The 12,423-nt window shown below is 40.8% G+C and overlaps 1 protein-coding gene across 1 annotated transcript in view; it reads right to left on the bottom strand.

The window, feature by feature from the left end:
* The window catches only part of LOC146772837 (cytochrome P450 2D17-like), a 191,946-nt gene that overhangs the window by 45,596 nt on the left and 133,927 nt on the right, over positions 1–12,423 (bottom strand). Inside the window, exon 6 of the mRNA XM_085637807.1 lies at positions 10,024–10,165. Coding sequence (XP_085493933.1) covers positions 10,024–10,165 — 142 coding nt within the window. The remainder of the gene's footprint in view (positions 1–10,023; positions 10,166–12,423) is intronic.

Raw genomic sequence — 12,423 nt, 5'->3', positions numbered from 1 at the left:
GGTTTTTGGAATTAATATTCTTTTACCTGTTTCAATACCTTCTATTATTTTCTGTTGGCTGTTATTCAAAACCTTAGGCCTCTTAATTTTGGTTGTTAATTGGCCATTACGTGATTTACCTTCTTGGTACTATATCTGTGCAGTTACTATCCCTAAACCATGGGTTGGAGGCTTTTTATGCCTCAGGCTTTTTCTTTCAATTGGCAAATTCTTAAAAGGGACACTCTCCAGCTCCATGTTAGGTTACAGGCTGGCAAAGTGGCATCTAAGAGAAGCCACATTGTCTTCAAAACCAGAAACCTAAGATACACAGAAAGATCATCACGCCAGCACTCGACAAGTACTCCTTGTTCACAATATGACTATCAGCAATACTGCTACTCCTGTGAGTAGTACTTGTACTAGTTTCATGGCTGCTATAATGACTGTTTCTAGTCAGAAGCCTTCAGGGGCCATATTACGGAAGGAGCCCCGGGTGCGCAATGGGCGCTCACGCCCGCTTTGCACGCCCCCGGGGCACTTTGGATTTATAGAAGGGGGCGCCGACGCTTGTGCGTCCCCTTCTATAATACCGATAGCACTGGCACACTTAAAGCGCCAGAGCTACCTTCGGAGGGTGTTCCCTCATTTGCATAGAGGTGTGCCCTATGCAAATGAACTATTGGTAGGTAAAGAGGCCTTCAAGGGATTTCATTAGTAGTTCTTAGTTGGATTTAGTACATAGAGTTATAACTAAGTTGATCCCCAATTGGTAACCAAAAGTTGACAAATCAATACATCAATGTGATTATTCAAGAAACAAAAAAATTCAATATCTTGAAATTCTTGGACACGGTTATATCTTTTTTCAAGTACACAATTTTTAATGTGAACAAAGTTCCGAAGGGTACATTCAAATGCAACTAAACACCATGATAGAGGACCAACAAAACTGCCTGCAAATCATAGGTGTAAATATCTATTCCAAATGTCTAAAGGAGGAAATGAATCTGAAACAACAGAACAGTTCCGACAAAGCAACAGATGCTGGGGAAATAGATGTGTTTAGCCGACGTTTCGTTGTGGCTGATTAGTCCGTCAGACCATCTTCAGGACATAAAAGTATTTGTTACAGAAGTCCCTTCAATTCGGTGCAATGTTCTTTTGAGAGCCAGATGTATCAACATTTCAAAGGCACAGAAAGAGCCTTACAAATGGGCTCCTCTATGTTTATGCACTATGTTAGAAGAGCAGTTGTCTCTTTCCCAATAATCGTGTTGGACGACACCGCTCTGTGAAGTCGGGTCGATGATCTCAGAGTAACAGTCTCGTACACTTCCCGTTTTCCGAAATCGGGCAGAATGAAGGCATTTCTTTGATTCTGTACCCGCGCCATAATACAGATGTGGGCGCAGAGTCAAAGAAGCCTCAGGAGGCGCACTGACAGAGCGCCATATAAAGGTGGCACACTGTCAGTGCGCCTCCTGAGAGCAGACCTTTGCAGGGGGTAAAGGGGGTCCCATGGACCCCCAGACATCCCCTTGCAGGCAGATGCAGTCACGGACTTCACCCACCTGCAAGGGGATCTCTAATCCCCTTTGAAAGTGCAGGCGGGTGCCGCCTGCACTGTGAAAACACGGAGCAGCTGTTCTGTGTTTTCACTTGAATGTGCTGCCCTGGGGGCAGGAACAGTTCGCGGCTGCCATGGGGGCAGCGCATACACCATAATGGGGCGCATTATCACTGTTTGCGCCCGGCGCAACTTTTAAAAAGTTAACCGGAAGCAAACAGTGCTAATGTGTACTACGGCCCCTCATAGTGTTACTGTTTGATCCTCTATTTGTACTACTATTAGAATCATTGCTCTTGATACTAGTAAGATTGCCAGACCCACCTTTGCTTTTACTATTGCTAGTTTTCTGTTACCACAACTAGTACTTTTACCAGTGCTAGAGTTGTTGTTAGCTGTAGCAGTGGTATTAATGCCAATACTTCCAGAACCGTTGATGCAGCCCACTTTGGACTCTATTCTTGATCACACAGTTTTCAGGTGTTATTTGTAGTGTGTATTTTGTTGATGCCTACAATGTAAAATACGCAACAATGAAATTCAGTGATAGAACTACATACATTGGTGCAGATTTAGTATTCTTCCTGATAAATGGGTAAATGAACAGACTGTTGTGGAAAGTGTCAAGAAAAGACAATCTATAGGCTGTCCCCAAGTCGAAGATGCTTTTATTAATGAATTTGAGAGACTGGCATGGGTAGAATGTGTTAACACATTTTGAGAATAATATCTGCTTAGGTCTAGTCATTAAATAATTAGTCAAAGTCCTAATGTCACCCAAAACTGAGAATATATGTGTCAATTCTTATTAAGCCCTCCATTAAGGGAGCAGCACTGTTACTTTATTCAGATATCCTTTTTGACAAGGTTATAGACAACTTACTGATAATAAATGATATTTCATCCCACTGTATACTTACTATAAACATTTCAGTCATTTATTCAAGAGTGTGTGGACAATGACATAATTAGTAACAAAGAAGGAAAGCTCTCATGTCTGGGACACTCTTTAGTTCCTCTGGTTTATTTCCTTCCAAAGATCCATAAATCCATTACTTCACCTTCTAGAAGAGATATGCTGAGCAGCATAGGGAATATTACAGAAAATATTTCTAATTATTTCTAAAAATTCAATTGCATCATACGTAAAGGACAGAGGTAATAATGATACTGCAAAATTAGAAGGGCTCCCTATTGAGGAAGGATAACTGATTGCTACTCTAGATGTATGTTCGCTTACACGTCGGCAATCAAGTAAGATTTTAAATTCTTCCTGTGTGACTGATTTGTTTCCTATTTAAGCCATAATAAGACGTAAACAGTAATGACACATTTAATACTATAAAATAATTACCTTCTTTTATTCTAAGGAAATCGTTATTATTTGCTGCAATGTGGCTTTTAAAAGGAGCAATGCCTGGTCCCACTGATTTGAAAAAAGTGGTCCTGAGATCCAAATTTGGATCAAATCCTCAAGTCAAGCTTCATTTTGGTTTAATTTTAAACCATGAAATCACAATAATAAATACAACAAACCTTAATCATTACAAAACAGTAAAATAAATGCATAACACAATCAATCTTCCCGGATATGCATCAATCTCATTGTAGTTTTTAAAAAGCAGGCAACATTAAAAATAAGGAATTCATCAAATGACAATTGGAAAACATAAGAGCGGGTCGGACTTGAGTACATTTCATGGCCTTCAATAAGGGAATAATAAAAACGTTCCTGGGCTCATCATAAAACCTACAAATCATTGTTAAATGCATTGTGTGTTGTGGAGACACCTGGTCGCAGCTGCCAGGACCCAATGAGCTTAACTTGCCACCCCATCGAGATGTTAACAACAAGTGCAACAATTTATATCTAAATCTAGTGTGCAAACATTGCTCAGTAGTGTTTGTCACAGTTTTGAGATAGAGTTCCATCAATTGAGCTGTATTCAACAAAACATACCCACGTACTGCTGGTATTTGCAGTTCCTCATGTTCCCTATGCAACACCCTTCACCTTAAAAAGTGTTCTTTCAGCCATTTACTGTCATCCTTTAGCATATCACCCGGGTTGGTGAATAGCTCTACCCTTCCAAAACTTTGAAACGACTCCTTGCTATATTGAAGCTAGGGCCTACTGAGTGCAAAATTGAGGAAATACAACACTTGAAAATATCCTAATTTAACTTAGTTTCGACTCTTGTCCAGGCATTAATCCATCAAAGAAGAGGGTGCAGGCCTAGCAGATCAGTGACATAATTAACACTCAATCCTCATGACCACAAAATGAGGGAGTGCTTTGGGGAAAACATATAAGACGCCTTAAGAACTTATTTTCCATGATTTGGAGCTATTTATGATCAACATACCCCCAAATATCAGAGCCATACGAGATCTATGTAACAGCAGTTTCCAGCTTAAATTTGGGTCAAACAGAATTCCAAGGTATGGAAACGCCCTCACTTTTGATAATGGGTCTGGGTCCCCACAGTGAAAAATGTAGACCTGGTTGAGTGGAGTCCCACCACCATAACAAAAGATTTATTAAAATTAACTTATAATTCCAGCTGATCCATAAAAGCTACTAATGTATTCAGTAGGGTTTGTAAACCTTTTGCAGTCTCGGCCATTAAAATGGCATCATCTGTGTAAAGCAGTACTGGAAGAGAGTGTGTGCCTAGTTGCAGATAATCTACACAGGTTGCAACTAAGACCTGTTCAAGCCTGTTTATGTATAAAGTATATAGAAAAGGGGCTAAAATACACCCCTGACGAACCCCCCTTCCAGTTTAAAAATCTTGGGTACAGTCAGAATTATTGGTATATCGAACTGTTGCGGCATTGTTGCATGAAGATCCCTCAACTCAAAAAATAGGCAATTGACGGATCCACCCACACGTGACAAAAGGATTTGCCACAATTTGATGCGATTCACTCTGTCAAAGGCCGAAGTAAGGCCCATAAATGCCAAAATGGATAGATTTTGGATGGGCCACTGTATATTTATTGATAACCATATACAGAATCAGGCACTGGGTGATAGTGGACCTGCCATGCCTGGATCCTTGTAGTAGATCAGATAGTATGTTGTTTTCATCTGCCCAAGAGGTTAATCTATCCAGCAGTACCCGCCCAAGGACCTTTAATAGTGAGTCAATTAGAGATATTGGCCTATAACATTGGGGGTTATCCTTCTCTCCTTTTTTGAAAACCGATACAATAATAGATGTGGCCTAGGACAGAAGCGGTCCTTCCCAAACTGCAGCATTCAGAGTCTGGGTTTAAACTGGACCCCATATCATCGTTTTGCTTATGAAAAGGTGGAATCCCATCAGGGTCCAGGGGCCTTGTTCTTAGACGGGCCTAGAATGCCCTTCTTGACTTTATCTAAAGTAAGCACTAGTTTCAAGATCCCTTTTATAGGCTGCCCAGCCTCATTGTCAAGTGGAGAGGAAACACAGGTATTTATCCCTTCAAAATGAGCAACCCAGCTATCAGCAGTGATATGATGCCATAGTGCAAGTACATCGTCTTCAGCAAAACAAGTTTGATTGATGATTCGCCTGAAGGTGGCACTGTTTTTCCAACTACTAGCTTGCAATAAATTATCCCAGGCGATATCTCTTAAGGCATTCTTGCGTCTACTGAGTTTGGACTTATACATAGTACGAAAAACTACTATACGTGCTGTGCCTATAGGTATATCTTTCAGAGCTTTCTTTAATATTCTTAATGCAACAGCTTCTATTAAACCATTTGGGTGCAGACAAAGTTTGAGGGGCTACGGGCAAAAAGAGGACATAAGCCGCATTTCGGAATATACTTTTAAAGGCACCTAAAAATCACCTGGTTAGAGAATTCAGCGTCTATACAGGTAGAAAAATAATTTGCACAAATAGTAAACAGAGATTGCTTAAAACGCTTTGTTTTCACTTGGGCCCATCTAATTCTTCTACCCTGGTTGGTTGCTAACAATTGAACCTGATCCCCTTGTCTTCTCATAATAATGGGCCGCAACCAAATCAATGATAGACAAACTTTTATAAGTCTCTGAACTTGGAGGAGGGAGGAAATAGCTAATTATGATATGTGACTAATATGCATCATCGTTTTGTGCTGGTAAGAATTAGATGGGGCACTGTGCACCATCTAGTTGTTTTTCCAACTATGAAGTCCCTTCCACCCGATACGGCTCTTTGCCCTTGTGACAACCAAAGCAAACAAAGCACATTGCACTATTTATTGTTCTGTAACTTTTATCAGAATTTCAGTTTTTTAAAAATCTCAAACCTGTGCTTCTTGCACAGAAGTTTAGGTCACAAAGTAGCAATGAAATATCTGGTGACTCTAAGTGAACCTTTTGTATCTTATAATGTTGACCTATTTATTTTGAAATCTTATCAACTTGAGGAAAAGTATTATGTAACAGCGCAGCAAATGAATTTTATAATTATCATTGTATGTATCATATCAAAAAAGATTTTAATTGTTTTAACTGTGTTATTCTATATGCACTTTTATGACTGTTTTGATAGCCAAATAAAGTTTTACGAAACAAAATCAAACGATGAACAAACTGGGTTGTGGTCACCATAAGAGCTTTGAAGGATTTCCTTTATACACATTCAAAACAAAGGGGCTGAAAACAAAAACAAAATCTATTATGGAGTCACAGCCTCTACCATTAAAAGTTGGAGGAACATATGATGATACAGAAGTGACCAACTTATCCATGGAGAAAACAAGATTAAACTTGTTTCTGATGGCATTTAATAGGCTCCCCTTACTACAGTGTCCCATGTGTAGTCCCTCCGAGATCATACATCTTAAGGGCTTGCTTAAAGCAACCTAGAAGCTTTCGCATACATGGATATTAAAATCCCCTGCCACAAATAGGTTGGCCACAACCTTCTTCCTTTCTTCAAGTTTACTAATCAAAGAGCCCAGTGCGTGGAGATTATGTGATGCTGTTCTCCCATTACAGGAGTTCAAAAAAGTTATCATCGTAAAGCCTGTAAGGGAAATGTTCAATGCCTGCAATGTGGACATCCCAGTAGCTAACTCCTCAATCTTACCATTAACTGTCAATAACATAAAATGTGCTAGACACTCCTTGGCCCTTTCAAAAGGAGATTCAATTGCAGGGATAAGATAGGACCCTTCCAAAAAAGCTGTTTAGTGGTGGCCCAAGTCTCCTGTAGACAGATCCCATCATAATTCATAGTACATTTGAGCCAAATCATGTCCTTGATCTTGGAGCTTAAGTTCACAAAATGTAAATACAAATGGGCCCTCAAGAGGACTTTTAGGAGAAGAAGAAACACGCTTAGGAATAACATCACAATGAGGTTCTTACAAATGGAGTCAATCACATAAGTCCAAGAAGATCAAAGGCGCATATCTATGCAATGTATTCAGTTGGGGGGGGGGGGATAGGGAACCCCTACATGAAGCGTTACCCTGATGTTGTACAAGCTTCCAAGAGGTAGGGCATACCGCCTCAGGCATATAAAAATAGCCTAACAGAAGGGCCAGTATAGATGATGGTTTGCTTGCTTTTGACAATCCAATAGAAGCCAAAACATGAGCCACCTCTGTGAGCCTATTAACGTTCATCACCACACAGCTCCAGAAAAGTTTTTGTGTCTTTGTCTAGCCAATTCACTATTCTTACCATTTTGACCCACTCATAGATATTAGATCTCAAGTTAGAGTGCAACCTTATCCAGTGTATGACCTAATTTTGAGCCGTGTATAACTTTTGAGTACATTTTCTTTCAAAGGTGACACATTTCCTAGGATGACCACAAAAAGAATGGCTTCAGGAGGTAAGTTACTAACTCCTGAGTTCAAACTGGGTGAGTGATTTGGGTAGGCTAGTGAAGGTTAGCGGTGGTAGACTATGGAACTGACAGCAACTTCCCTTGTTTGCAGGATTTGGGTTGTCCAATGAAAAATCTCAGACGTAATAATGTTCCCTTGAGATCCTGTGAGAGAAGGTCTCTCCCTGCGTAATCTGGACTGGCATGAAGGTTGTTCAAATCAGGGGCGTGGTTCAACACCCTTTCCTAAACTAGTTTCCCCACCTTGCTTCGCACCCTGGTAGGTCCGTTGTCAAATGTATTCTTATCTGGATCCTCTGTGGTAGTCGAGCTGGGTCTGAACAAAGGTTTTTGCTTTCCTTTTAATGGCCAGGATTGATTGTTCAATACTGCTAAGACGATGATTATAGGGTCTCAAAAAGACCCTTGATAAGCAATTCGACTTTAACATAAAGCTTGTCCACAAAAACATGGACCTTATTGTCAACCAAGGTTTTCACTGAATTAACCTTACAATTGTCATTATTCGAAGTACTTATATGCAGATCTAAGTTAAGTGGACAACTTTCTTTTTATTTCTCTTCCGGGCTGGGGGAAGGGTATCTGCTAAAGTCTCTGTCACTAACCCCTCATGTAAAGAAACCGCCTTAAGGAGTGGCTGGTGAACTACCACTTTAACCTTTTCAGTGCTCATGACGAAGTGGCCCCTGATCTGCCCCCGGGGGGGAAGGGGGTGACAAAAAGCCCAATAGGCATCAGCGATTACGCTGGCTTTTGTTGTACGTGGGGGCTGCCCAGAATGCCCCCACCACCAAAAAAATAGCCACAGTCATTCTGCCCCCCTTGGCGGCATATCGGGACAACCTTCCCCCCGATTTCCCCCCAGTGTGGCAGAAAGCCCACTAGGCACAGCCTTGTTTTTAGCAATGTACCTACCTGTGGATTTTGGGCCCTAGCGCAGCCAGCACATAGGGACACCTAGCAAACCTGTACATTTTTTAAAACTAGTCACCAAGGGGAATCCAGGATGGGGTGACTTGTGTGCCTCTCACCAGGTTTTGTTACCCAGAATCCCCCGCGACAGGAAATGGCCCAAAACGCAACGTGGACACACCACATTTTCATAGTGAAAACTGACCCTTTTTAGCATATTTCTATAATTGAGAACATTATTGCCACATCTTTCTTTTTAAAGGAAATATCCTCTAACTCTGTTCTGTTAGGTAATGCTATAACTAGATAAGAGCTATAATTTATGGTGAATGTATTTGCATGAAACACAATTGTTCTAATTAGAACAGCAGACAATATGAGTCAAACATGTACCCAAAGAAGATAGCCCCAAGCTTTACTGCAGTCAGCTAGATTGCCCTTGTGGCCAGCTTTATATAGACAGCACAATTTGGAAATTGGGAATTAGAATTACACAACATACTGATATCATTTTAAGGGAGAAAACAAATATCCTATTGCAATGCATTACAAAGAATATCATGACAGTGACTAATTCAACTTGAAATGTGCAGTCAGACAACACCCCAGAGGTGGGAACTGTGAACTGGAATTACAGCAGTTTGACTTTTTATTAAGTGTCCTACAATAAGTCCTATGTTTTTTTAATTTGGATGTTTGATGTTGGGGGTGGAGTGAAGATAGAGTTAGTACAGTGAATTGGGAGATTACGGGAAGCTGGTATTCTAACTATTTTAGTTTCATGGCTTCCAAGTTTATGTGTCATAGCCACTGTCAACATTTCCTTAATTTTTAGATGTTTTCCCTTTTGTGTGTTGATGGTGATATACAGTGTAATGTTGGTTTTGTGGATGTATGAAGGTGAGTGCATTGGCACAGGATGACAATAAAAAACATTGGCTTAGGGTGAAAGACCAAAGACTTGGGCCATTATAGGCCTTTATCATCACAGCATACCCAAGAGGGTAGTTGTTTACTCCAGTCTTGCCCAATGTCGCCGGTAGTGTGTTCTCCACATATTTCCTTTGGGCAAGGATTAAGGAGGATGTTTTTGGTTTGCAATGCCTGCCTTGTCCCCAATGCCAGTGGTAGAGGTTTTCTCTCATCTTGCCCAAAGGCAACGAAAGGAGGCTTCAAAAGAGAATATGGGATAACTAGTAGTAGCCCCATCTTTCTTCCCCCACGTCAATCTTGCCTATTGGTGGTGGTGGTGGTGGGGGGGGGGGAGTGAGCATTACAGGCATATATACCTAACCTTGTTCACTGGTGGGATGTAGTTTGTTACAATAACTACCCCTACCTTGTCCAAGGGCGGTGGTAGTGATTTTCCTGGTCTCACTCACCATGCATAATGGTGGGTGGGCTCTGTTACAATAACTGTCACCAGTTTGCCGAAGACCTTGTTTAATGTATGTCTGCACCCCCATCACCTTTCCCAAGAAACCTCTCTCTCGATAATGACTCTTTTTTTTCTTCTTAATTGGCACTGATATGCTTGGTCTGAATTTTCTGCTGTTTTTCACTGTGGAAGCCAGAATAGTGGAAGGAGGCATTTACCTTATCTCTGCAAAAAAAAAGAAAATGGTGTGGGCCTGTCACCATCAGCCCGCCTGTATGCTTCTGGTTCTCTAGATATCAGTGTTTTCATAAATGAGCACCATGTTATTAATTTGCACATCTTACCTTGGATATCTGGGTATGCAATCATGTACAGAAGTCCCCACCTAAGGGTGGTGGTAGATGTGTCGGTCCCAGCTGAAAAAAGGTCAGCGACAAACACTTGCAGGTTCCCAGGAGAGAAGGTAGAGTCTGGATTAGAGGTTTGCTGGAATGAAAGAAGGTTATAAACATAATTACAAACAAGAACATAGGTACTTAGAGCTGCTCCCTAGGCCTCCTCTTCTATAATTTATTCACAGTATGCCAGAATTCATGTAACCTTTAAACGCTAATGAAATATACATCTTCTCGAAAACCACCCGGCAGCCTATACATATATGACAACTTTGGATGAATTTAATTATTTCTGAAACTAAAAGGGGTATTGATAATGAAGAAAGAATGTTGTGCTTAGAGCAGTTTTTGAGAGTTTTAAGCAGAATATTTTCAAAAGTACGAGTGCAGTAGTGTGTTTCCAAAACAACATCTAGGGAAGACAGAACTTTCTGACAAGTAATAAAGTGTCAACTCAAAGTACACAATGTTACATATTTGGGGCATGTGTTATAGGGTGATGGGATACAATCAGACACGAGTGTAGCAAAGACGTTTTAGGAGCATCTCAGTCTATCAATAGATATCAATTAAAAGATGGAGTAAGAACTTCTATAAGCCATTCTAGCACACCCAATGGGGCAGGTCAAAGTGAATCGAAAGCATACACTTGCCATACAGCTTCAATCTCCCATGGACTCATGGTATACATTTATCTTAAAACTCCTGCTGCAACTCTGATACGAACTCTGCTAGTTTATACAACTGCCCAAACCCCCCAGATAGAAAAAAGAGAATTCGGACATTACCACGTCCCCCACCAAAAGCTTCATCCAGAAACCCATTAGGACCCAGCACCAGAATCCTCGCCAAACTATTGCAAGCAAGGTCAACTAAGACTCAGCTCCACAACCTCTCCCAACGTGGCATCAATACTCATTAAACCTAAAAAAAATCTCTAGCCTGGAGAACATATGAAGGGTTGTGGTTACAAGTTACAAAAGGTCCATGTGAAAACAGGGACTACAAAACGATTTAAAGTTTAAAATCATTTTACTAAAGATCTCAAAAGAAGATGGAAATGGTACCCATCACATATTCAGTAAAACATTTTGTTCCAAGTTAATGTTCCTACAACCATCATACAAAACATTTCCACTTGTATAATGTCCGGTTCCCACTAATTGCTGATCAAAACTTTATTATGTTGAATGTGTCAATTTTCTGAGCCAGTTTGTCCTGATGTTGATCAAAGAACATCATGAGATGAGCCTTTACACCATGTATTTCCTTCTACTTCCCTGCTCCTCTGAGAATGCATTCCCTCTGATCTGCATAACTCAACACCACCATTACTGGTCCCCCTGCTGTTGCTCCTGATTGGGCCCATCTCATGAGTGGCCTGTAATAGCAGGACATCAGGATGCATGTGGCCTTCTCACTATAAGCATTCAAGGTTCAAACCATCTTCCATTTCACCGTGCACAGCAAAAGCAGGGATAACCCCAAGGCACCTCAAATCGTTCATTGGAGCACACCTCTATAAATTATCAAATACTTCTAACCTAGCATCCAAACTTCAGTATATGGTCAACAGCAGGGTTTTTAAATTAGACTACTGCTTTCATGGAGAAGTCTATCTTTATCCAACCACGTTCAGATGTGTATAAGTGTATACCCATCTTTCAAGTGTTCTTTCACATGATGCGACCTTTTGTGTAAGCCCTTCTGCGCCCATGAAGATAAAGAGAGATTCTTGTAGTCGCTGTATTGATCCAGTGAGCCATCAAACCCTGAATAAAAAGCAGATTAGTATGGCACAGCGTCACAAAATATCACCGGACGCTCAACAGAGGATCTTTGTGAAACGGATGGAGGTGTTTAGTCAAAGCAATCAAGGGCTTACACTGAGGGTTGCAGGATGGGAAAGAACACTTGAAAGATTCCCCAATTTTTCCCCATACCTAAGCTTCCCTCAAAAAGTAAAAGTGACCATCACCTCAGTACTTCCAGACATGGACTAAACCAAAGGATAACCCATCTCTTCCTACTTTGCACATTACAAAGATTTCAAAATGCAGCTACCTCAATTTCGCTTTTTTCGACTTGCATCACTCTGACCCTGATAAGCCTACACTTATTTCCAGTTGTGCATTTCACATGTAAAACTAAGTGCATTACAGGTTGAGCAATCCATGGAGTTTTACCACTCTTCCTTTAACTTAATGTCTGCACCTATCACCAAACAAGACTACTCTCTGGGTTGGCCTCTCTTTTGGCAATTTTGCCCTTCAAGAAGTTGTAGACTGGCCAAAGTTTTTCTCTCTCTCTATTCAGCTAAGTTCTAGAACTCGACTTCTGCAAGATTAA

Source organism: Triturus cristatus, chromosome 12 (genome assembly GCF_964204655.1).
Source record: "Triturus cristatus chromosome 12, aTriCri1.1, whole genome shotgun sequence".
In the NCBI taxonomy this organism is placed as follows: domain Eukaryota; kingdom Metazoa; phylum Chordata; class Amphibia; order Caudata; family Salamandridae; genus Triturus; species Triturus cristatus.
This window is presented reverse-complemented; position numbering and strand designations above follow the sequence as displayed.